The 27,087-nt window shown below is 44.6% G+C and overlaps 1 protein-coding gene across 1 annotated transcript in view; it reads left to right on the top strand.

Moving 5' to 3' along the window:
* LOC122810712 (syntaxin-binding protein 2-like) overlaps positions 1-27,087 on the top strand; it is a 1,751,886-nt gene that overhangs the window by 262,719 nt on the left and 1,462,080 nt on the right. Inside the window, exon 5 of the mRNA XM_044082277.1 lies at positions 3,006-3,109. Within this exon, the coding sequence (XP_043938212.1) occupies positions 3,006-3,109 (104 nt within the window). The remainder of the gene's footprint in view (positions 1-3,005; positions 3,110-27,087) is intronic.

Below are 27,087 nucleotides of genomic sequence, written 5' to 3'. Positions count from 1 at the left end.
CTCCTTCTAGTTCATCTAGCCAGGGGCAATCATCACAAGTTAGCCAGGGGCAATCATCACAAGTTAACTCACAGAGTGGATCTTCGCATAAAAGACAAAGGATCTCTCATTCACACTTATCTACCCTTCAGTTTACACTTTGGTTGATGGTGTTTTGATTCCTTTTAGGCACCAATTTCCTGAGGACATGCTTCGGGTTTTGCAGGAGGCCAGAAAATCCACTACTAGAAAATCACATGCGACTAAATGGAAGAGATTTTCTATTTGGTATCTCAGGCATAACATAGACCCTTTTTCTGTGGGGGTTGCTTTGGTCCTTTCTTTGTGTGAGTTGCTCAATTCTGGTTTGGCATTTTTATCCATTTAAGTTAATTTGTTAGCAGTTTCTGCTTGTTTGCCTCAGAATCCACATTTGGTTTCTGGTTTTGAAATCAAACAATTTTTAAAAGGCTTTCTTCATATTCTGTCTTCATGAAGCCTCTTTCTCCTCTTTGGGACCTTTATTTTGTTTTTGGAAAATTGACCTAGTTCCCCTTTGAGCCTGCATTTTCTTCCCAACAACATTGCACTTGAAATTTGTATTGTCTGTTGCTCTTACTTATGCTAAGAGAGGCTCTGAAATTCCAGCACTCGTGGCAGTTTCACCAATTGTTTTTTTTCCCCACAGGACAGGATATTTCTTCATCAGTCCTCCTTTTATAACCAAGGTGGTTAACAGTGTGTCCTTGAGGAGGTCCATTCATCCTCCTTTTTTCCCTTTTCCACAGAATCATAGTGAGCGGATTCTTCATGTCTTGATTTTATATAGACAGCTCAGATATTGCATGGATAAGACAAAATGTATTGGGGGAAATCTGAGCAGCTTTGTTTTTCCTGTCATGCCAGGAAATTGGGTTTGATGGTTTTTTAGCAAAAATTCCCCTCAATTTCTAAGGCAATTTTTTTTTCTGCTAGTGTCATGGCAAGCAGTTTCCCTCTTCTGTTTGTGCTTATTTTACCAGGGCAGTAGCCTATTCTGGTTCTTTTTTCATGGGTCTGGATATCAGATCCTTCTTGGAAGCTGCTGATTGGTCCTGTGTTCACACTTTCAGCAAGTATTACAAGTTGGATGTCATTTCTAGAGCCAGGGCCATCCTTCATGAGTTCTTGAAGGGCTATCTTGTGGCTTCCTTTTCCCATACTTTACATTAGCTTTTGTACTCTCGCAGGCATAAAGAATACTGCAACAGTGATGAAGGACATAACACAGTTGTGCAAGATCTTACCATAGCAGCAGATGTCCTATGTGTCAGTGTTGCAGGATAGTTCCTCCCACCCCCACCCCTGTTGCTTCTGTTCTCCATCTGGTCGATGGGTCTTTCTTTTATCTTCTTCTTACTCCCTTCCTGGATGTATGTGTTACTTTCCTCTGGAGTTGCTCTAGTTCTTCTGGGGCACCTCAGTTCTGAGGATTAGGCACTTTTACATCAGATCTGTACCTTATGCCTTGCACACAGGGCATATGTCTGACTTATGGTGCCTGGATGATGTAAAGGCTTTGATATGTTGGTTGCGCATTCAGCTCTCCTCAGCAGGATATCCCTTGAGTAAAGAGTACTACAATGGTGAGAAGTAGGACATCTACTGATATGATAAGATCTTACACAACTGTACTTTTGATTAAAAAAAATTAAAAATGTGCATTACATTTTTAGTCTCCCATTTCTACCTGTACCTCTCTTTTCACAGATTCAATAATATCTACTCAATTTGCTAAGTTGGGGAGTAAGGGAAGGCCAAGGGCATGAATGGGTTTTAATTTCCTATTATACAACGACCCCCCATTAATATTTCAAAACGTGCATGCTGATTGGTCAGCATGCACGTTGTAAATCAGAGTTATAGTAATGGAAAAAGGTCCAGTCGCCCGGACTTTTTCCATTAGTATAACTTTTTTTACAGCAACGGAGAACGCAAGATCTCCGTTACTTTTTACACACTAACGGAGATCTTGCTTTCTCCGTTGCTTTTTTCAAAACTGTCTCGCTATGTTAAATGGGTTTAACATAGCGAGACAGCTTTAAAAAAAGCAAAGGAGATTCTCTATTGCTTTTTTTAAAGCTGTCTCACTATGTTAAACTCCTTTAACATAGCGAGACTGTTTGTAAACAGCAAGCTTTCTCCGTTGCTTTTGCCCACAGCTCTGATGTACTGCGTAAGCATACTCATGCGCAGTACATCAGAACTGCCGCAGAATACCTGACAGCTGCGGAAGGGCAGCAAGGAGGCATTATACAATGCCATTATTTAAGAAAAGTAATTATTTTTTTTCTTAAATAATGTCATTAATATAATTACCATGCCTGGTGTAATGCTGGATTTACCCACGGTTGTCTTTGTTTAGCCACTCGGGCTTCGCCCTCGTGACCAAACCACACCAACCGTGGGTAAATCCAGCATTATCCACACCCAGGCATGGGTTATTGCTATAATATGTACTTTTTGACAGGTCAGAGAGAGTAAAGTACCAGCGTCTGTGGATTGTTCCAGTATTCTGCCATCTAATTGCATCATGTGCACCTTCCTGAAATTCTTCACTGTTTTTACAATTTTGAAATGATAAAGATGTAACATTAGAAAACTGATACAGTTTTATCATTATAAAAATATCAATCGGCTACTACACATAATGCCCTTTCTATCATCAACTTGTGTTGTCTTTTGTGTATTAATATTTTATGTGCTTATGTGTGTACTTTACTGCACTTCTTGTTTCAAAACATTTATAAACCTGTAAAATGGTTTAGTAGTAGGAATCATGTGAGTGATGGGATCACAGTATATATAATAATAAACAATGGTTTGTCACAAATGCATTTAGTCTGTGGTTCTTCAGACTAATAAGGTAGTTGTGTAGCCAGTCCAGGTGGAATAAGCTTCTGTCTCGTCTTTAAGACACCTTAGTTATAAATGGTAGATGATGAAATAAAATCTCTCATCATTAATACTTTATGAATTGCATTTAGGTTGTCCTGATGCACTCTTTGCTGAAGTGGGAAGATCAAAAGTCACAAAAGTCATTAAAACGTTGAAGGAAATTAATGTGGCCTTCATCCCTTATGAGTCACAGGTAAGCCAGACTCTCTCAATACCAGTATGTAAATAGCATTTTATTTATTTACTTAGACTTGCTTTATTGAGCAGGTTAATCTCACTATGCCAATTACCTCTCTTTGGGTGGACTTGAGGTGATACTCATATTGGCTAGGGGAAATTTGGCCGGGGAACTTTCCCTACTCATTTCAGTAAGTGCCGTGGGATCTTTTACATCCACCTATCACCAACTTGGGCAGATGTGGCTTTGGTTAAACATCTCATCACTTTTGGTTTTGAACAGAAAATTCATTAATTGTGAACAGCTTTCAAAATTTATATTCACAGGAAGCAATGTTAAAATCAAAGATGGAATTTTAAACAAGTTTGCATGTTAAGTCCAGCTGATAAAAGTGTAAAGGATATCTAAAGTTCTCAAACCAGTTTCATGCTTAAGAATTTAAGCAGTTGAGCAGTCATCATATTTCAGAATGTGTCACGCAGGCTAATTTACAGTATTTAAATCAAAGTATTTGTTTTAGTACTCTAGAAATGTGTTTTGTTAGAGTTCTGTAAATGATGTTAAAAGTTAAGGTAGAATCCAGTATGTGGACAGAGGCCCTTATTCTGGCAGAACTGTTTATTTACATTTAGATCGTGGAGTTTCTAGCTTGAAAATGACATGACTATTCCTTTGGCCCATGGTAATTACTTGAAGGTAAGCTTGTTCATGTATCTATTATCTGACCACTCACATTTTATTCTTTTTATGGTTCTGGGGAAGCCAGAGTGTATATCATCATTTGGTGGGTACAAGACAAGAAAGGTAACCTGGGTAGTCCACTAGTCTGTCCCAAGAGTTCAAAAACTCATAACATATATACATATGGGGACTTTGGGGATTGCTATTTCACTGTTGGCATATTTTTGGTTATGGAAAGAACCCAGACCTCCCAGTGAAAAATCTAGGCATACAGAGGCAGGACTTGAGACTCTGCACAGAAGGCAGCCAGCTGAGACTGTACTAAAGAGCCAGGCACTGTGATGCAGATGCAGTACCTGTAACTGCTGTGCAGCAGTGGGAATAGCTGTAATTTTGTAAATGCATAATCTGATGTCAATCTTCATGTAATCCTTGACTGTGGGCTCTGTTCCGAGCCTCAGAACCGACTTGGCCATTATTCCAGCTTGCACCTTCCAAAAACTCTCGAGCTAAGCTCGACCCATAATGCTTCTCACAAAAATCACCTCAGATCTCATTTGCCGCTTCATAGTGCCAAACGCCTTCTCTACTGTGAGCTGTCGAGCAACAGCAATAACTTTACAAAACTGCAAGTTTGATCTTTTTTTTTTAAATCTGCTTTCCCTTTCCATTTCTGCTACCTGCTCCTCTTTTAAATAGTTTATCTTGTGTGTTTATGAATTATTTTTGTAATCTACCATTTCAGTAATCTCTCACATACCATCATTGGTACTTTTCCCTTTTAGCAACAAGAATAGAAACTGGGAACCCAAACTGAAAACGTAAAACACGGAGAAGGCAGGGTACAAACACAGCAACAGAATCTGATTCTGATGTCTGTGTGTTCATCAGTGGCAGTGATAAACATTGAGCAGCCAGCCTGCCCCTGTGGGAGTGGTTACTGCCTTGAAAGTGTAGTTTTATTGGCCATTTTGGGTCAATTCCTAACTCCTTGATCTCCCTCTCTTAAAACCCAATTGCCTCGTGGTTTTGGCGTCTTTTCGGACTTGTTGGCTGTTGGTGAAGCACCCACCAAGGGGAGAAAACGCTGAGAGAAGAAAGGAGCCACTTTTGAGATTTTAAGTATTTTGCTTCAGATTATTTGTTAAGTTTTTCTGCATTGCCGCCTATTTTTGAGCATTTTCTGGCTTGTTAAACTTGATTTCTGTGTTGGTAACTGTATTTAGAACACAACCTAGAGCTGATTACTGAATTTCCTGCCTGCACTTATTTTTAAAATCGTTTTTTTATTAAAACTTGCATTTTATCTGTCTCTGGCTTAGCACTCAAGTGTGGGGTCATTTACTGCACTGTTCTAACTTGTTGATACTTGTGAACCTCTGCTTTCCTTAAAAAAACAAAAAAATCTTCCTTTTTTCCCCACTTTTCTGAGATTTAAAAAAGTTCAGTTACAGATTGGCTGTTCTGAACTGTAAGTTTCTTGGAGGCCATTGTTTGCTTGGGCTAAAGGGAAGTCTCTGTGTTCATCAGTGGCAGTGATAAACATTGAGCAGCCTGCCTGCCCCTGTGGGAGTGGTTACTGCCTTGAAACTGTAGTTTTATTGGCCATTTTGGGTCAATTCCTAACTCCTTGATCTCCCTCTCTTAAAACCCTCTTTTGTGTGGTTTTGCGCGTTTTTTGCGCCGCCTAATTGGGTTTAAACTATTCCTGGCTCCACAAAGTCTGCTCTTCACTTTTTCCCTTAGAACTGCTCTATCTCTCAAATTAAACAACATATTCTCATTCTAAGGCCTCTCACTGGTCCAAATAAGTAATTTTACAAGTTAGCACTAATAAACCATAAGCACTACTTACTCTTATACTCTCTACGATTACCTTGTCCCCTATTGGTCCGTTTTAATTCAGTTCCCTATATTACTCTAGCATGTCCAAAGGTCAGTCAATGGTTTCCTCTCCAGTCCAGCTGGTGAATCTGGGAATTTTGAGGCAATGTTACAACTGTCTCATGTACACGGACAACCCTCTCCTCCTCCAAACAGGTTCAAATATATGTGAGAGATGCAGCCATATAGCCAAACTGGAGGCTGAGCGCTGTCATCTCAAAACTGGTGTAACCAGTCAGGAGGAGAAGGTAACCTCACACAACACAATTCCAGTATCACATAGTCCCACCACAACAGCGAACCAAACACATAAAAACACAAAAACATACTCGGAGGCTCTAAATAAAAATCTACCTAGGCAACAGAGACCTCCAAAGCAGACATCCAAGCAAACGCTACCCCAAAACAAAACACGTACAACACATAACCCACAAAGTCAGTGTGCCAAGTAGTCACAGCCCTTAAGGCTGAATAATACACCTGATACTCTTGTAATAGGTGACTCTATTGTCAGACATACTGACGTCCCGCACACCAGGCTGAATAAAGAGAAGGTCACAGTGAGCTGCACTCGGGTCACTCCAAAGCAAATACAAATATGACTCAGTCATTGTACATGCTGGCGTGAATGACCTGAGACGTACCTCCCTCGACTACATGAAAAAAGACATAGAAGAGCTCTCTGATCATGTAGCCCAGGCTGGTATGACCCTGACCTTGAGCAGCATCTTACCCTCACCTAGAATGATGCCACAGTATAAAGACAAAATGATCGATTTTAACAATTGGCTAAAATTTTGGTGTCATTCAAAGGGGATCCAGTGTCATCAGCCTGGGATGACATGCTCGACAAGCCACGTTGCTTCGCTAGGGATGGCTTGCACTGGTCACCCCTGGGCTTTCGGATATTGGCAAAGGCTCTTGCCACCCCCATAGTGCCTTTTTTAGGCAAGGCTCAAAAGTCAAACCCACTTCCATAGACAGCACAAGGAACAAGAAACTAAGGGTAATGCTGCTAAACGCCAGAAGTCTTAACCTCAAGATGCATGCACTCGAAGCTCTCCTCAGTATGGAGAACATCAATATCTGTGCAGTGACAGAAACCTGGTTCAAGGCTCCAGAGAGCACCCCAGCACTACCAGGTTATACCTCATATCATGCTTTTCGCCCCAAAACCCGGACCGAACCACAAAAGGAGGGTGAGTTTCCATATTTATCAAGGATATCCACACCTCCAGGTTAGTGGCATTGCACGAAGTATCGGAGACCATCCATGTGCAACTGACAGTGGGCAAGACTGCTTTTCAGTTTATAGCATCCTACAGACCACCCTCTCAAAGTCAGGAATCCCACTCTACTTTCCTGAAAACATTGGAGAACATGAAGATCTCTCCGAACACCATTATATTGGGCGACTTCAACTACCGAAACATAGACTGGGAGCATTACTGAAGCCCCAGCACCTTAGCCCAAAAGTTCCTGGAATTTATAAACTCAGATGTATGGAACAACTAGTCACCACTCCCACAAGAGGGGAAAACATACTAGACCTGATCAAAACCAACATGGGGACTCTGTGCTCCATACCAGAAGTATATCCCTCATTGGTAAGATCAGACCATAAATTAATTTCACTGGATATCCACATCCCGACCCCACCCCCAGCCCAGAAAACCACAGTGAAAATCTTCTCAAAAGCGAAATTCACACTTCTCAAAACCTAAGTGGAATCCTTCAAGACCCCAGGGCCAGTGGAAACTACGGCCCAAACTGCAGAATCCTATATAAACGCATTCTACGGACATCTCCAGGAATGCATGGATCATGCTATCCCAAACAAAATCAAGACCCAATCATCCAAAGGCAGGCGTCCAGTCTGGTGGACCCCAACCATAAATAAACTGTACAACAGAAGGAAGCTACTCCATGATGGAGCAAAATCCCTAAAAGGGAAGGCATCTCTGATCAGTACTAGCAAAAAATTACGATCCCTCAAAAATCCTCCAAGGCCAACTTCGAGAGAAAAATTACACAGGACACTAAAGACAATCATAAGGCTTTTTTCAGTTATGTTAGGAATCTGGGATGCAACTCCCAGACTTGTTCTGTGTTGATTCTAAACGACAAAAAATGCACTGAACCCACAGACATCGCCAATATCCTGGCAGACAGGTTCAGTGCAAACCCCCCCCCCCCCAAAAAAGAGCAAGTATCTATCCCGGCAGAGTGCAGCCTCCCAAACATCTCTGATGCTCAGGTGAAGGCCGCCCTCTCCAAAGCAAAAAACGCTGCTTCCATGGGACTAGATGGCATCCCGGGTTGCATCCTACATGAACTCCAAGAAGAACTAATCCCTCAAGTAAAACTGCTGTACAGTCTCAGCCTCACTACAGGATATGTGCCCAAAGAATGGCGTACAGCAACAGTGGTCCCACTCCAGAAAGGTGGCGCCTCTGCGGACCCTGAGTTTCGCCCCATAAGCCTGACTAGCCTAGTCTGCAAGGCTATGGAGAGGATCATCATGGAACTCATAAATAAAGACACTGGGGACCTACAGACACTAGATCCTACCCAATTTGGCTTCAAGGGCAGATCCTGCCTTTTGAACCTGGTCGACTTCTTCAAAACAGTCACCAAGGCCATAGATGAAGGGAAAGTAGTCCACACAGCCTATTTGGACCTCGCAAAGGCATTTGACACAATACCCCACTCGGGCATCATAGATGAGCTATCCAGCCTAAATATAAACCTCCATGTCACAAGATGGGTCGCAAACTGGCTCAGACAGAACCCACAGAGTCAGAGTTGCTGGAGCCATGTCAGACTTGAAACCGGTCACAAGTGGCATCCCACAAGGTTCTGTCCTGGGACCTCTCTTGTTCGGTATTTACTTTTCTGAGGTGCAGGCCAAAGTGGGAGGACTATGGCTCACCAGGTTCGCAGATGACTGCAAACTGGGTGCCATAATAGACTCTCCAGCTGAGACAAACATCCTTCAAAAAGGTCTCGCAGAGATGGATAACTGGTGCCAGAGCCATGGTCTAAAGCTAAATGCCAAAAAGTGTATAGTCGTACCCTTTGGCAAAAACAATGTGCCCACAAATTACCACATAGGTTGGTAACCCATTAAGTACAGAGAAAGTAATTAGGGATCTGGGGACCCAAGTTGATAGCAATCTCTCCTTTGACAACCACATTGCCAAAGTGGTTAGAAAGACCTTCTACATAGCCCACCTCATCATGAAAGGATTCACATCTAGATCAAGAGAGGTAATCGTGCCCCTTTATTCATCCCTCATCAGGCCCATCATAGAATACAATGCCCCCTTTGGGATGTACCTTACCCAACACCTGCAGCAATTAGAAAGACCCCAAAAGTACCTCACCAGGAGGATCAAGGGACTCAAACAGATGCCATATGCTGCTCGGTTAAAAAAACTCCAGCTCTACTCAGTTGCATACCGCCTACTTCGAGGCGATCTATGCCTGACATATAAAGCTATGTCCAACCCAGAATTAATGGACATGCTCCACCTCAGTAAATCTAAATCCCTTAGAGCCATGCGCTTGAGGGACTTGAACCTCAGCACAGAAATAAATAGAACATGCTGGAGGGACAGATTCATAACCCAGAGGCGCCCTTCGCTCTGGAATAGAATTCCAATTCATGTTAGGCAGAGCACCTCACTGACTCTCTTCAAGAAGAATCTTGATGAGTGGATGGGGGATCATAGGTTTGTCCCGGGGATTACTTCCGTGTCACTATTAGACAGAGGCACAGTAAACTAAACTTTATAAAAGGGCACAGTATACTCAAATCAAGGGGTGGCGTAAGCCAAACACAATCGGACTAGGCTTATAAATGCCCCAGGGCAGATAGCCTAGTATTAACTTATGAACCTATGAAGTCTTGTTACATCCGTGATGAAAGTGCTTATAAACTGTGTTTCTGTGATTGTACCGTGATGTGGAATTGTTGGTACTTACTTCCTCTCTGACCACTTTGCTGAAAACTCATTTCACTGAACTGCAGTCAGTATATATGGCACTGTGTAGAGTACTGTACTGCAAGTAAAAGGTATATGCCGTTTTCCCCAATGTAGTGCGATCCTGGAGTTAGTATATATAGTGTGCCTATATCACATCATCGAATACATGAATATCGAAAGCTCACATGAGCAAATACTCACTTAGTTTATGAATTTTTTTTTGTGGTACAGTGAAGATCGGGATTTTTGCCCTTTCCTCACTGTAGTGCGATCTCTGTGTAGGAATATATATATTTAGCGGGGGATGTGGGGGGGCACAGCCCCCCACAATACCATTTTCGAGGATGTGAATATTCGCTCATGTGAGCGTTTGATATTCACGTATTCAATGTGCTATAGATGCTATATAATTAGGGGGGGTGTGGTGGCACAGTCCCCCACTTTGAGTACATATTGTCTTCTGGAGAGAGTTTGTCATTGACATTACAACTGTGCATGTCTATTGTTTAAAATGTATTGTTTTGAAGTTTTTGGTAAGATACAATGTAAAACAGAAGGTGGGGGGCTACACCCCCCACACCACCAAATGTGGGGGACTGTGCCTCCCACACCTCCCCCCTAATGATGTATACTAACTCCAGGATCGCATTACATTGGGGAAAAGGGCATATACCTTTTACTTGCCTTATAGTACTCTACACAGTGCCATATATATATATATATATATATATATATATATATATATATATACATATATATATACATATACTAAGCTCAGTTTAGTGAAATGAGATTCAGTGATATATATATATATATATATATATATATATATATATATATAAACCCTTTCTATCATTTTTCTTGCTTCTAGGTGCGTGTGTGTGTGTGTGTGTGTGTGGTGTGTGGCTGTCTATGTGGCTGGAGTGTGTCTGTGTGGTGTGCGTGTGTGGCAGACAAGCCTGTTAAAGGGACTTCTGGCTTCAAAAGGTGCCAGAAATGTGACAGGAAGCTTCCCAATTCAGATGGACACACTTTGCATCTGTTGTTTAGAAGTAGTACATTTACAAGATGACTGGTCAGTTTGCCACTGTTTTAGCCGTAGGGATTTAATTGACCATAGAAATAAGCTGCTTATAGATCCGTAGGTGTTTTTAGGCTAATGCATCCCAAATGTCTGACGAGTTCTGATATCCTTGATAAGTGTAAACATGGGCCTGGGAGATAAACCATTTACAGGTTACCTGTGTCCATTAGAGATGTACAGTGGATATAAAAAGTGTACACACCCCTGTTAAAATGCCAGGTTTTTGTGATATAAAAAAATGAGACCACAGTAAATCACTTCAAAACTGTTCCCACCTTTAATGTGACCTATAACCTGTACAATTTAATTAAAAAACAAATCTGTTAGGGAAAAAATAAAAAAATGTACAATAAGCTGGTTGCATAAGTGTGCACACCCTTAAACTAATACTTTGTTGAAACAACTTTTGATTTAATTACAGCATTCGGTCTTCTTGGGTACACACCTGCCATCAATAAAACAGACTCTGATTAACCCCAAATAAAAGTTCAGCTGCCCTAGTAGGATTTTCCTGACATTTACTCATTAACACTAATTTCCAACATTAAAGGTGGGCAAAGTTTTGAAATGATTTATAGTGGTTTCATTTTTTTTATATCACTGTTGCCTGGCATTTTAACAGGTGTGTGTACACTTTTTATATCCACTGCAGGTGCCGAACCAGGTATGAGTTTCCATTTTCCCATCCAGTTGTCCAAGTTCCACTTGAATTGGGTTAGGGAGGAACTCTGCTTCACATGGATGTGGAAGCCTGTTCCATAGACTGGGTAATCTCTGGGATACATACCTAGCTCTCCAGCAGGTCCTATTTATATCACAGGCAAGGTTTAAGTCTTTAGAACGGGTAATTCTTGAGCTGTTTGTTTTGTGGATATGCAGGAGGCCATCAGAGTGGGGTCTGACAATGCCCTGTATGCCAGGTATAGATCTTCTCTCAAAAGCCTGTAGGAGACAGAATACAGGGATAGGGCCTTGAGGCTGTCTGCATAGGACATATTACTTATGCCCTGTATTCTTTTAGTGAGGAACCTCTGTGGATGTTTAGATTGTTGGATATGTTTGGTTAGGTACATACCAAAAGGGGCATTGTACATCAATGATGGGTCTGAATGCTGACTACAGTGGAACATCGACTTCCCTGGACTTAGATGTCATACCTTGATTTATAAGTTGTGCAACATAGAATGATTTCTTCACCACTATAGACACGTGATAATCAAAGGCTAGATTACTGTATGTGTGCTCCCAAGTCCCTGCCTGACTACTGGGTCAGCTCTAAGGGGTGTGTTGTCAGTGATAGTTACCAGGGATGGATGACTTCCCAAAGGATACTGTTATGCATTTTTTGGCTTTTAGTTTTAGTCCATGGCTCTGACACCAGTTGTCTCTGTCAGCCTGTCATGGAGAAGATTTGTGTGAGATTCAGTAACCGCTCCTAATTTCCAGTCATCTGAAAATTTCGTCAGCAAGAGACCACTGACGTTGGACTTAACTTCTGAGAAGTAAATGCCAAAAAGGAGCTATCCAAAGACTGATCCCCAAGGGACTCCACTTGTGACTGGGCTCTTTGTAGAGGTGGGCTTCCCAGTTATAACTTCCTGCGTCCTGTCTGTGAGCCAGTTGGCTATCCACCGGGTGATGTACGGTTTGTACTTAACCTCCTGAGTTTGTCAACAATACCCTAATGGGGTAGTTTGTCAAATGCCTTGGCCAGCACATGGTTGGCAGTGTGAATGATTTTGCCCTCATGCATTGTTTTGGTGACTTCTCAAATATGTCCACCAGGTTGAGTAGGCATGATCTGCCCTTGACTAAACCAAACTGGGTTGGGTCCAGTGTCTGGAGGTTTACTATATTGTGTTCATCATGTCTATGGTAACTCTTTCCATGGCTTTACATAGAAGACTAGTGAGACTTGAGTGTGTAGATGCTCATCGTGTTTCACTGTTGCAGTCATCACTGTAGGGTTCTTCCTGCGGGCAGGCAGCCCTCGGTCGGCCAGATTCCCAAAGTCTGGGTCCGGCCATCGGCTGTTCAGTCATGCTCCCTGACGTCAGAGTGCCAGGAGTACAAAGCTGCCAGCTGACACCATGTTCTCCAGTCTTTCTTGCCGTGCGGTGGAAGCAGTTCGCAAGTGCCGGTCGGCTGACTCCTGATATTTTTTCTTACTTTTTTCTTACTTCAGTCCGAAGACTTACTTCTCAAAGCTAAGTACCCCGTTGGGGAAACCTTTTTCTTGCTCCAGTCCGATGTCAGAAAAAGTTAATAACTGTATTTCTTGTGGGAAGCAAATACCTCATAAGGATTTCCACTCTTACTGTATTCCTTGTTTAGGCCCTGACCACGACGTAGCTAGTTGTCGGTTTTGTGCTAGATTTAACCAATTTACGATTAAGCGGAGGTACGATTTTGCTTTTCACTACTTTGGCAGGCGATTTAATTATAAAATGAGGTCCAAATCAGACGACGGTTTACAAGCAGAGCCAGCTCCAGGTTCGGCCATCATCAGTGAGGCGCTTTCGCAGCCCCTGTCGTCGGCCATTTCAGAATCTATTGCCAAAACGGACTCCCACGAGGAGCCAACTAGGCCTTTGAGTACACCAGCTGCAGGACCTTCGGACAGTGGTCCCTCGGATGGGTCCGGAGCCGCTGTGCAGGTACCGGCTTCCGAGGGGGTTTTCAGGCCTACACAGCTTCTAATTAAGGCAAAACCAAAGACAAAGGCGAAGACTTCTTCTAAATCAAAGACACCAGCCCAGGCCTCTTCTGATCCGGGACCGAAATCTCAGAAACAGCTACTTAAAATGGCGGAGGACTTACTAACCATGATTAGGGGTTCACATCCCCCTCCAGACAAAAGGCCAAGGCAAGAATTGGATCTTGAATCCTCTTATCAGGCATCTATTTCTTCAGTGTCTTCCTCTGAACAGGAATATACTTTCCCTCCTTATGAGGTTTCTGATGCTGAGGAATCCATTCCATCAGCTTCTCCCCTGAGGATTTCTCTTTTGGGGAAACTTTGCATGACTGGGAAGGACAGGAGTACTCTGAATCTAAGAGAAGGCTTAGGGATTTCCTTCTTCCCCAACATAGACCCCTGGCTATTCCTGCTATTTTGGATATTGTGGATAATGCCTTTTCTGAGGCTAATTTAACTCCTGACTCTTTTCCTCCAGCCCCTGCTAAGCTTGACAGATATTACAGGTTCCCTGACTCCCACCAGTTCCTTTACAAAAATCTTGCTGATGATCCAGAAACCATTTCTCAGGGTCCTAAGGCCGCCTCTGCTAAAAACCCTATTCCGACAGATAAGGATTCCAGAGCTTTGGAGAGATGGGGCAAAAAAGTGTACACTTCTTCTACTTTATCTATCAGGGCTTTAAATTGCCAATTTCATATGCTTAAATATCAGCAATTCCTGCTGTCTGTTATGAAACCAAAGCTAAGTACCATTTCTGCATGTGCAGACAATAAAGAATTACATGATTTGATGCATGCTACTGAGCAAGTGGGGAAGCATGGTTTACACTGTGGTTTTGATGCCTTGTAGGCTTCATGCAGGGCGGCTGCCACTGGCATAGTCATTAGAAGGCATGCTTGATTAAAGGAACAAAATTTACCTGAGCAAGTGAAAGCAGTTACTGGATGCTTCTGTTCAGCATAATGTTTTGTTTGGGTCTAAGTCTGAAGAGGTGATAAAGAAAATGGAGGATAAGGCAAAATCCATGCAAACGGTTAAGGATTTCTTACAAGTTCAGTCCCCTAGATTTAGCAGAAATTGGGTAACTGAAAACTGGTCCTTTCCCAGCTCGGACAGGCCTCGGGGGTAGATGTAGATGCTCCAGCGGGAGGGCCCAAGCTCAGACCTCTTACAGACCTCTAGACTGTGGAGTGCTTCTGCCCCCAGGGGTGGAGAGGACAGACCTCAATCTTATAGAAAACAGGCTCAATGACTCCCCCTGCATGGCTCCAGGAACTTCTGTCCTGGAAGCCCCTCTAGGGGGAAAACTCTCTCTTTTTCAACAAAATTGGACTTGCATAACCCAAGACAAGTGGGTTCTGGATGTAGTTTCCAAAGGTTACAAATTCCACTTTCATACCTTGCCAAGACCAAACGGATGGCCAGACCTACCAAAACACCAATGGGCAGAGGCATTAAACCAGGTGGGTTCCCTCATGGCTATGAGGGCCATAGAACTGGTTCCACAATCAGAGACTGGGCAAGGCTTTTACTCTAGGCTCTTTTTAGTTCCCAGAAAACAAAATTCATGGAGACCTATCCTTGATCTCAGTTTTAAATACTTTCCTGGAGATACCAAAGTTCAAGATGCTTACTCTGCAGCAGCTCCTGCCAATGTTGAGCAGAAATGCATGGATGGTGACCTTGGATTTAAAGGAGGCTTACCTACATATCCCTATCAGACAGGAGTGCAGAAAATACCTCAGGTTCAAGGCCGATTCGAAACATTACCAATTCTCTGCGCTGCCCTTTGGCTTGTCTCCTGCGCCCAGGGTCTTCACCAAGTGCTTGGCACCAGTAGTAGCTTATTGCAGACTTCAGGGAATTCAAATTTACCCTTATCTGGACGACTGTCTTATTCAAACAGACAGCAAGGATGTCTTTCTCCAGCACCTGGAATTTGTTCGAAATCTACTCAAGTACCTGGGATTCACTGTGAACATAAAGTCAAATTTGACACCCACACAACAGATAACTTTTCTGGGTGCTCTTCTAAACACAACAACCCAGGTGGCTTTCCTGACTTCCGAAAAGCAACTACAGCTGGCTTCAACTTTCAAAACCTTGACATTAATGTCTCAGCTAACTGCAAGGAAATTCCTGCAGGCTCTGGGTTACATGGCCTCCTGCATCCTTCTCATACCATAGAAATCATAGAAATCATAGATTAGTACTAGGCTAACTGCCCATTGAAGAGCCATTTTAAAGCCCCAATTATCATATGAGACTCAACTCCTGCACCTTGTTGTGTAACAGACACACCGACCAACCATTAGGCCGCCCTCCCAACCCTATGCAAGACTACATATGAGAAAAATACAATGGTACCTAAAAAGTGTATGGTCCCAGCATTGCCACAGTCTAGACACACAGATTGCTGTCTTGCCTTGCCTACAAAAGGAATACCATTGGCGGACCATGGCATGTCTTCACAACAAAGGGAAAGCCTTCAGTCTGCCTCCAGCCAGCCAAGTGTTAACCACAGACTCCTCGGATTACGCATGGGGAGCACACTTGCAGGGGAAAGGCCTGCAAGGTTATTGGACAGAGGATCAGAAGCACATGCATATCAATTTTAAGAGATGTTATAGGTTCATAGGTTCATAGATTAGCACTAAGCTAACTGCCCTTGTGAGCCATTTTAAGCCTAGCCAATTATCCCTTGTGAGACTCAAACCCCACACCTTGTGTTTGTAAGGCAAACACCGTAACCATTAGGCCACCCTCCCAACCCAGTTAGCAGTACAGAATGCCCTCTTGGCTTTCAGGGATCTTCTACAGCCAGGACAACTACTGATAGACAGACAACACCACAGTTGTGTGGTACATAAACAAGCAAAGGGGGTTCACACTCCTACCCCCTTTGCAGACTAGCCATGACTCTATGGAACACAGCTCTAGCTTGCAAAGTGGATCTACAAGCTCAGTTCCTGCCAGGGAAACAAAATATTCTGGCAGACAGCCTGAGTAGGAATCTGTCAGACCCACATGAGTGGATGCTAGACACCCAAATATTCAATATGATTACAGAAGCCTAGGGCTGCCCGGACATAGATCTATTTGCATCCCCCCCTCAACCACCAGTTACAGATTTTTTGCACAAGGACATTTCACAAACTAGCATGGAAGGTGGATGCTCTCTCTTTGTTGGAGAAACCTCTCTGGGTATGCCTTCCCTCCACTACCTCTTCTTCCACGGGTGTTATTAAAGATCAAACAGGACAAACCCAAGATGATTTTACTGGCCCCAAATTGGCCTCGTCAATTTTGGTACTCAACACTGATGAATCTATCCCAGGAGCCTCCTTGGATTTTACCTCTGATACCAAATCTTTTGTCCCAACACCAGGGCCAGGTTCTGCACTCTCATATCAAAACTCTCAGCCTGGCAGCTTGGTGAATTCAGGGTCTATGACTATTCCTACCCTTCCCAAACAGGTCATGGATGTCATCTTAGAAGCCAGATGGCCTAGCACTAGAAAATCTTATGCAGGTAAATTGAAGAGATTTTGCACCTGGATGCATGCTCAGGATTCAGATCCTCTCATTCTTAATGTCCCATTGATTTTGTATTACCTGACAGACATGCTACATAAGGATTTATCCTCCTCCATAAAAATACATGCCTCAGCTATCTCTGCACATTACAATACAGACCCTCCAATCTTTTCACATCCATTTCTGAAACAATACCTCAGAGGAGCAAAGAATTTAAGGCCCCCTAGGACACCACCCATACCTGCCTGGGACTTCAACTATGTTCTGGAAAAAACTCACTCTGCCTCCTTTTGAGCCTGCTGCCACATCTGACATTAAGTATTTATCATGGAAGACAGCTATCCTACTGGCTTTGACTTCAGCCAGGAGAGTCTGAGTTACAAGCTCTCATGGCTGTGGAACCTTATATTATTTTTCACCAAGATGGGTGTCTTTAAGGACTAATCCTACTTTCATGCCTAAAGTGGTTTCCAAAGTGGCTTTAAATCAAACTATTCACCTGCCAACTTTTTTCACTAATCCACAAAATAAGGGGGAGAGGATCTTGCATTCTTTGGATGTACACAGGCAACTATGTTTTTACCTGGACAGAACCAAGGATATCAGGAAAACAGAGCAACTGTTTGTTTCTTATGCAACAAATTCTCAGCTATTTCAAAACAGACCATTTCTAAATGGGTTGCTCATGGAATCAGATTTTGTTACCCTCATCATGGGAAGAAAATCCCAGGTAAAATTAGAACTCACTCTACCAGAGCTGCTGCTACTTCATCTGCCTTTCTCAGGGGAGTACCTACCAAAGATATATTGGAAGCTGCAACTTGGAGTTCAGTGCATATTTTCTCTAAGCACTATAATCTCCCTCTTTACTCTAAGTCTAGGGCAGGCTTTGCTTCTGCAGTCTTGCAGGGCCTACTAGCCGCCCCTTCTACTCTATAACCACAATCCTTTATCTCAGCTTTGGGATTCAACCCTACAGTGATGACTTGACTGCAATAGTGAAACACGATGAACATAGTACAGTTGTGTACACTTACCATAAATGTAGATGTTCGAGTGTCTTCACTGTTGCATCTGGGTTACCCATCCTCCTGTCCTCTCTTACACTTTCATTACTGTGGTTTCCTACTTCACCCTTCTGAGGTGCATTTGCTACAGAGTATGGGGTTTTGTTGTATGTTACATTTTTGTTTTACTATTACCCTTCACTTTTGGGCACCTGACATCTGGGGCAAGAAAAACTGGAGAACATGGCGTCGGCTGGCAGCTTTGTACTCCTGGCGCTCTGACGTCAGGGAGCATGACTGAACAGCCGACACCGGACCTAGACTTCGGGATTCTGGCCGACCGAGGGCTGCCTGCTGGCAGGAAGAACCCTACATTAATGACTGCAACAGTGAAGACACTCTAACATCTACCTTTATGGTAAGTGTACACAACTGTACTTTTCCAGGGTCTGTAGATGACCCAGCTTTGTGCAGAGGGATGACTGTTGCTTTTCTCCATTCATGAGGCACGAAGCCTCTTTGGAGGTTGTAGGCCCTAATTCCAGAGGCCCTAATAGGTCATGTTTCATACTATTTAGAAGGCATCCTGGGATATTGTCTGGGCCCACTGATGCAGTGCTGTTGGTCTTAAAGCATTAAGGACCTGTTCCCTAGTGATAGTGTGGAGAGTTGTATTTGATATTTCCTGAGGGAAGGTTGAGGGGGGAGAGCGGTAAAGTTACAGCTGAATTTATCTGCCAGGAGGTTTGCCGTACCCTCTGGCTCTGTATAGGTGGCTCCATTTACAATGAGCTCTGTACAAGATTCTTTATGGCCTTTGAGGTTGTGGATATAGCTAAAGAATGCTTTGTGGCTGTCCTTGGCCTGGAAAGCCAAACTTACCTCAGGTTTGGCTTTGGTAGACTTTGTCTCTGAGTTGTTTGTTTAGTTTGAGAGTGTTTTTATCCTGCTGGGTGTTACACCTCTTAATGTTTGCCATGATTTTCTTTCTACTGTTATACAACCAATTGAATTTGTGATTCCACCAGAGTGGCTTGTTTTTTGAGTTAATTTTATACTTCTTCCTGGTGGGTAAAGCTGCCTCTATGCAGCTGTTAACATGCTTGTACCGGGTTTCTGTTAACAATTCTGCAAAGGCAGAAGTGTTCTCAGGATTTATGGGGGCTTGAAATTTTACCAGGTTCTCTCTTTATAGCAGGAGGTTAGCCTTAGAATAGTTCCTGAATATTCCAGGTTTAGCTGGGGGGGTCCAGGCTTTATTTTTACTTCAAAGGAGACCATTTTGTGGTTTGACCTTATCAGGGAAGTCATTACAGTAGGGGGTGGGCAGCAGTCTCCCATATTGGTGAGGTCCAGATCCAGTATGGTTGCACCCCTGGTTAGTGTATTGACTATCGGGTCCAGCGCGTTTGTGGTCAAAATCCAGGAATCTTTGTGCATATGTTTGGTGTCATATAGGTTTCCCAGTTAATAGTAGGTTAATTGAAGTCACCCATGAATATAGTATTGGGTTGGATGGTTAGTGTTTATAATGCATTTAAATACGTGGTATGGGTTTCCTGGGTCATAGATGGGGATCTGTAGCTTGCAAGGAGGTGGTATTGGATTTTACCAAAGGGTATTTGAACATGGATTGTCCTGTTTGACCAGCCTTGAAGTATATTTATTTTTAATGTAAAAAGAGACACCTCCACCTTTAGTCCCTGCCTGTGAAGTAGCTGGCCTAAATGTGTGGAAGGCATTTTAACCTTACACTGCTGGTGTGCTCTCTGCGGCTTTAAACCATGTCTCAGTGACTGCATGGACATGAGCATTCTCTAGGGTAGAGAGCGCTTCTAGGAAGTGGCGTTTTTTGTTATGACTCCTAGCACTGAGCAGTAATACCTTTAGATTTTTTTGGTTTTGATTTGCTATGTCGGAAGTAGTTTGTTTGTCATTGCCTAAACATAACCTGAAAGGTGGTCTTAAATCAGACTGTGACGAGGTCTTATCTGGTCCCAAAACAGAGGCACGTTCACTTTATTCTTTTTCTTCTTCGTCAAGTAAGACAAAGAAAAGAGGTCAGTTGGTTCCAACACAGTGCTCTTCGTGTTTCACTGTTGCAGTCATCACTTGTGGGTTATCCCTGCTGGGTAGCCCTTGGACAGCCCGAGTAGCAGAGTAATGGTTTCCCTCCTGCATTGGCTGTTCTGTGAGTGTGGCTGGCGTCAAGTCATCAGGGATATAAAGAAAGACAGTCGATGCCATTACATGAGTCTTTCTTGCCGTGGAGCCCGAAGCAGAAGCAGTTTTGTGAGTGTGTCGGTCGGCTGTTGCCAGAATGAAGACAACTGTCTAAAGCGAAGTACCCTGTTGGGGAATTTTTTCTTGCCTTAAACTGATGTCAGAGAAGGTTAATAACTGATGTAAGAGTGTTCAATCTCGCCGTTTGTTCTTACACACGGGTTCGGAGCCGATCCTCAGCTTTTGTGGCCTAACCCTTTTTCTTGGGTGTGTTTTTTTTTTTTTTTGTGAGTGTCTTCTGTATATTACCTTTTTCATATACATATATTGTTATAGGATTAGTATTTTTTTTCTATTATCATAGTTATTGTTATTATTATTGTACTATGTCAGAAAAAGCTAAATCTGGCTTTAAAAGATGTCAGTGTGGGCAGAAAATGTCCATTACTGACAATCATGCTTCCTCTGTCTACTGTCTTGGCCCTCTCCATCTCCAAGAGGATTGCTCCATTTGCCATTCCTTTAGTGGGAGGGTCATGACAGATAGACGCAGGAAGCTTATAGACAGAGGATTGCTGAAGCCTGCCTTTCAAGTGGCTTTGGACAAGTCGGATCAGGCTTCTAAATCCTCGAAGGGGTCGAAGATGTCAGAGCCCATATCATCGGCTCCGAGTTCATCTTCTCAGGTTCGTTCGCCGGTTCCACAGATCTCTGGGCTGAGCGTCAAACATTTATCTTTTCTTGAGCCCCAGATCTTGGAACCGGTGTCGGAACTGCCACCACTGTCCATTCTTCGGTCGGTGCCATCTTCAGCTCCTTCGACCTGTTCTTCCAGACCCTTGTCTGACACAGATGTGGATCGTGTCGTGCAGAAACTCATGGAAAACACGGCCTTTTCCAAGTTAATTGCAGTTTCCGCCCAGTTGGTGTCGAAACTAGAAGGCCTCCCCATATCTCCGAGTCCTCCTTCGAGATCCATTCAGATCTCGGAGCCGGGAGAAGATGACCTGATGATAGTGGAGCCCTCTGTGCCGAAACCGTCCATTGCACGATCAACACCTTTGACTTCGACTCCTTCGGAACCGTTAGGGGAGTCGCGGAGCCGACTGTCTTTGCTCAGTTCCGGGACAGAGTCGTACCGACCTGTCTGTGCCGACTGTCCCTCTCGGGGCCTCGGCACTGACTGGTTCGGCTCCGTCCTCTGGGTTAGAGCCCATGGCACCTGGTTCTGGGATGCTTCTGTGTTCTTCGGAACCGGGGGAGCCCTTGGCCAGGGGTTCGGGGGCCTTTGACCTTATGAGGAAGGTATTGTCTGCACAGACAACCACATCGTCAGGGGAATCTTCTCCTTCCCCGAAAGGGCCACTTTCTGTTTCCGCTCCCACGATCCATCCCAAGCATTAAGCCCAATTGCCTCAGCCACCCCCAGAGGGTTCCCCCTGTTCCTTGGAGGCATCACCAGAAGCCCCCTCTGATGAGGTCCCAAGGAAACGGTTGTGCAAGAGGAGGCACATAGATTCCCCCACAGGAATCTGTCTGACACAGACTTGGATGAGGGAGAGGGGTCCCCCAAATCACCCTCGGAGGATGTCATTTGCAGACATCCTGGAGATCTTGAAACAGATGGGTGATTGGCAGTCCCTAGCCCACTCTGAGGACGAGTCGGTGCTGCTGAAGACTTTTGGGGCTCAACCTTCTACCTCCTGGTTGACCCTGCCCTTCGATGAATTAATGGATTTGATTGCTGAAAGGGCATGGGAGACACCTGACACAGTGGAACCAGTCCCTAGGAAACCAAACAAGTTCATCACTGCCCCCCAAGATAAATCTCATCTCACCAAGGGAGTCACTGTCGACGCTATGGTGGTGGCGGCAGCCACGAAAAAGAAGATGTCTGAGTCTTCCTCATCTGTTCATCCTCCTAATAAGGATTCTAGGACTATGGACAGGTATGAGAAGCGCATTTTTAGTTCAGCGACTTTTTCCATGTGTTCGCTAAACTACCTGACCCATTTCACACGTTTGCAGAGGGATCTCATCAAGGAGCTGACAGATTCCCTCCAGGGTAACACAGATGCTGCTGTTTCAGAAAAGGTAACAGCACAACTTAACACCCTCACCTCCATAGTAAACTCATCCATGAGGCTCATCTCGTATGCAGCCGAGGGATCGAGTAGAGCTGCAGCTTCAGCGATTGCTCTTTGAAGACAATCATGGATGTGGCTGTGCTCCTTTGCGGAAGCCTTCAAGTCTTCCTTTGCCAATGCCCCTTTTGATGGTGCCACACTTTTCGGGCCCAAGGTTAAGGAGACTCTCACTCAGTGCGAGCAAGAGGGAAAGACCCTGTCTGCTGTCGGTCCCTTTTTCCGCTCCTACTAGACCGTACCCCAAAGGGCAACGAGGCGGAAAAATGTGGTTCCGTAAGAATCCGGGATCTTTCCAGACCACACAGAGTGATACTCCCTCCAGAGGCAGAGGAGGGGGTAGAAATGGAAGACGCCACCCCAGCAGCAGAAGGGGTCCGCATAACCAAGGCGACAGGGATTCCGTCCCTGGGAAGCCTTTCCGGCACTCCTGAAGGGAGGCCCGGCTGTCCTGCTCTGGAGGCAGTCGGGGGTCGCTTAGATTTATACCCACTGGCCTGGCTAAACATTACTTCAGATTCTTGGGTAAAAAGCATTATAACCAGAGGGTACAAAATCCCCTTTATTTCAACACCACCTCTACAAAGAAAATTTCCAGACGTGCCACCCCGTCTGCGAAAGCTAGCAGCTGTAGAAATTTCAAAGCTGCTCGAAAACAGAGTCATCCAACCAGTCCCGGCGGACCTAACAGAATTCGGAACTTACTCAAGGTTCTTTTTAGTTCCAAGAAAGAGAGGGAACTGGAGACCGATCTTAGCTCTAAGCCATCTCAACAACTTCGTGAAGAAGGAAAAGTTCCAGATGGTCACGCTTCAATCGATCCTTCCATTCTTACAGAAGGATGATTGGATGTGCTCTATAGATCTCAAAGACGCGTACTACCACATCAAAATGGCCAGACCATCCAGAGATAACCTGCGTTTCCGGCTGGGGGCCAGTCACTTTCAGTTTCGAGCTCTGCCCTTTGGACTCACCTCAGCCCCCAGGGTATTCACCAAATGCATGGCAGTAGTTGCGGCTCACTTGAGACAACAAGGATTCCGGGTGTTTCCCTATCTGGACGACTGGCTCTTCACCGCCACCACTGAGTGTCGCCTATTGCAAGCCAGAGACTATACAATCGGCCTTTGTTCCCACTTAGGGATATCCATAAACTTCGAAAAGTCTTGCTTATCGCCCTCACAGTGTATTTCCTTCATCGGAGCAGATCTAAATACACGATCGACACTACTGAAACTCCCCCCAGTAAGAGCTTCAACGCTCAAACAGCAGGTCCTTCTTCTTCTAGTCAGCAAGAAAGCCCCAGCCAAACTGGTGTTAAATGTGTTGGGACTGATGGCAGCCACACTAATTGCAGTCTCTATGGGAAGGTTACACATGAGGATTCTTCAATGGCTGCTCTTTGCGCAGTGGTCGTTCCAACACCTAGCCCTAGCGCACGAGATCAAGATAACAGAATCTTGCAGACGGGTCCTCTCATGGTGGGTGCGTGATCAGAACTTCACTGTGGGTCGTCCGTTCTACCCAGTCCAACAGCCACAATAACCACAGACGCTTCCCTGATAGGGTGGTGGGGCCTTTTTCAGGGAAGAACAGTCCAAGGAGAATGGTCCAGCATGGAGTACACTCTACATATAAATGTTCTGGAGTTGAGGGCGGTGTTCCTGGCGTTGCAACACTTCCAAGCCCTCTTACCTCTAGGAGCAGTAGCAGTTCAGACAGACAATATGTCTGTAGTCTGGTACATAAACAAACAAGGTGGAACCAGGTCTTACCCGTTATGCAGAGAGGCCATGAGAATTTGGCAATGGGCAGAGTCCACGGGTCGCTTTCTGATAGCAATGCACATCCCGGGGTCATCCAACGTCATTGCGGACAGGTTGAGCAGAGCCATCCTGTTACCTCACGAGTGGTCCCTCAATTCACAGACGGCGGAAAAGATCTTCTGCAAATGGGGCCAGCCTTGCTGCGATCTGTTTGCTTCCCCGTTGAATGCAAAATGCAGAAGCTACTTTGCCCTTCTACCCCCTCCAGGGGATGCCCCCAGGGGCGCACTGATACACGTTTGACCCCCGGGTCTCCTATATGCATTCCCACTGACTCCATTGATTCCCAGATTTCTACAGAAAGCCAGGAACCTGGAAAGGACTATAATACTCATAGCCCCATTCTGGCCTCGTCAAATATGGTTTCCCTTTCTTTGAGCTCATCAAATAGAGGAACCATGGATTCTGGACCCAGTACCAGATCTGCTGACACATTCGTCGGGAGTTCCTCACCCGTCTCTACAGTCCCTCAAACTAGCAGCTTGGCTGCTCCGCTTCCCTGCCTAGCCAGGTCTCATCTACTCCCTCCGGCAGTTCAACACATCCTGGTTGCTTCTCATAAAGCTTCTACTACTAAGCTCTATACGAGTAAGTGGAAACGCTTTGTATATTGGGCATCTAGTCAAAACTTAGATCCCTTGGTAGCTCCTCTACATAAAATTTTAGAGTTCTTATCCATCCTTTTTCACGAAGGGGCTTCTACTTCCACTCTAAGAGTACAGTTGGTGGCCATATCAAACTTCCATATTGGTGAGGGAGGTTCTCCCATTATGTCTCAGACTTTGCAAAGCCTTTATGAAAGGAACCTTCCATCTTAGACCGCCTGTCAAAACCTTTCTTTCAATGGAGCCTGAATTTGCTGCTGTCGCAACTCATGTTGCCACCTTTTGAACCTGCTTCGTCATGACTCCTAAAGTTCTTATCATGGAAGACGCTGTTTCTCGCCGCCATGACCTCAGCTCGTAGAGTCTCAGAGCTGCAAGCATCATCGGTCAGACAACCTTACTTGATATTCCATCCAGACAGGGTCTCTTTGCGTACAAATCCATCTTTCCTTCCAAAAGTATGTTCAGTTACGAATATTAACCAGTCTATAGAACTCCCTAACTTTTTCAAAAACCATACTAACAAACTGGAGTATATGTTGCACAAGTTGGATGTTCACAGGCAGTTAAGATTTTATTTAGATAGGACCAAAGCTTTCAGGAAAACGGATCAGCTCTTCGTCGCTTTTGCAGACAATAAAAAGGGCATGGCAATTACTAAATGTACACTATCTAAATGGCTTGCTGACTGTATAACATTTGTATACTCTAAATCAAACCAATCCTTACCAACCAAACCCAAGGCCCAATCTACCAGATCCGTTTCCACTTCTTTAGCTCATGCGGCTTTCTTGCCTTTGGACACTATTTGCGCAGCAGCCACGTGGTCTAAACCACATACTTTCATCACTCATTATAGAGTGGACAAGGTCTCCAAGGATAGGACATCATTTGGTTCCACTGTGCTTAGGAACGTTCTTCCATGAGTGACTCGGGGTCACGGAGCTAGGGACACTACCCGTGTGCAAGAACAAACGGCGAGATTGAACACTCTTACATAAAGAAGTTATGTCCTTACTATAACGTTCCATGTAGAGTGTTCATCTCGCATTTGTTCTTACATTCCCTCCCTTTCCCCCCCATGTTTTTGGGTAAACTGGTTGGATTAGAGTCTGATCGACGTGTCTTGACCCTTTGCGGGGTATATGCTGCTGTGTGTCATGTGATATATGCTTAGACCATTAGTTATTGCTATGGTGAGAGAGTGTCTCTGAATGGTTGTAGAGATTGTATGCTTCTAACACTGCAGGTGTTGGATCCTTTGGTCTGGTTTGTTTGCAAACTAGATCTGAGTAATGGCAGGGAGGAATGTGGGATATGGGCTGGTCTCAAGCTTCTCTGAGATTCAGAGCTTTGCAATTCGACCGACTCTGAGCCGAGGATCGGCTCCGAACCCGTGTGCAAGAACAAAGGCGAGATGAACACTCTACATGGAACGTTATGGTAAGGGCATAACTTCTTTTTTCAGTTGTGGAAAGCAGATCCCCCACCGAGACTTCCATTCTCTCTGCATGCTGTTTAGGCCCAGACCACGATGTTCCAGGGTGTCGGTTCTGTGCCCACTTTAATGCTCGTACTACAAAAAGAAGAGCTGATAGTGTAACTAGGCGTTGTAGTCCGGATTTCCAGCAATGTGAAATGGCATTGATCTCTCAGGCAGTGTCTGACTTTCCTAGGAAGAAAAAAAGACTAGGATAGGCCTCCAAAAGTTAGGCCCTCTGACACCAGACTACCGTCCACCCTTTCTCAAAGCAAGGTTACGGCTGAACTCAGTGAGGCGCCTTCGCAGTCCCTGACACCAGCCGACGATCTGCTGCAGGCCTCTACTGAGACCTATTTGGAGTCCAGTACACCATCGGATCAACCTCCTCCTGCCGAGATGTCGTTTGTTCCTCATGAGGTTGGGTCCGGAGCAGCTTTGCAATCACCGGCTTCCGCAGAGCCCCCACTGACATCTGAAGTCAGGATTAGACCGACTGCAGTGCCACTGGTCAAATTGACTCTGTGTTTAAGGCTACTGAACCAGCTAGGCCCAAGCCAAAATCTACCCCCAAAAAGATCCCTCCACAGGGCCCCAGCCACCGACCTGTTTGCCAGCCAGTCCCTCAAGTCACAGCAACTACTCAGAATGGCAGAGGACCTGATGACTCTGATCAGGGGTAGTCATCCTCCCCCTCCCATACCAGCCAAAAGAAAGAGACACTCCCCCAGAGGTCCTCACAGACACTGAATCAGTGGATTCCGATCTGGAGGAGTCAGACCTAGAAGACCAGCCCTTAGCAGCATTCGAGGATTCTGATGCTGATGATCCC

Source organism: Protopterus annectens, chromosome 9.part0 (assembly GCF_019279795.1).
Source record: "Protopterus annectens isolate FY-2018-M chromosome 9.part0, PAN1.0, whole genome shotgun sequence".
In the NCBI taxonomy this organism is placed as follows: Eukaryota; Metazoa; Chordata; order Ceratodontiformes; family Protopteridae; genus Protopterus; species Protopterus annectens.
This window is presented reverse-complemented; position numbering and strand designations above follow the sequence as displayed.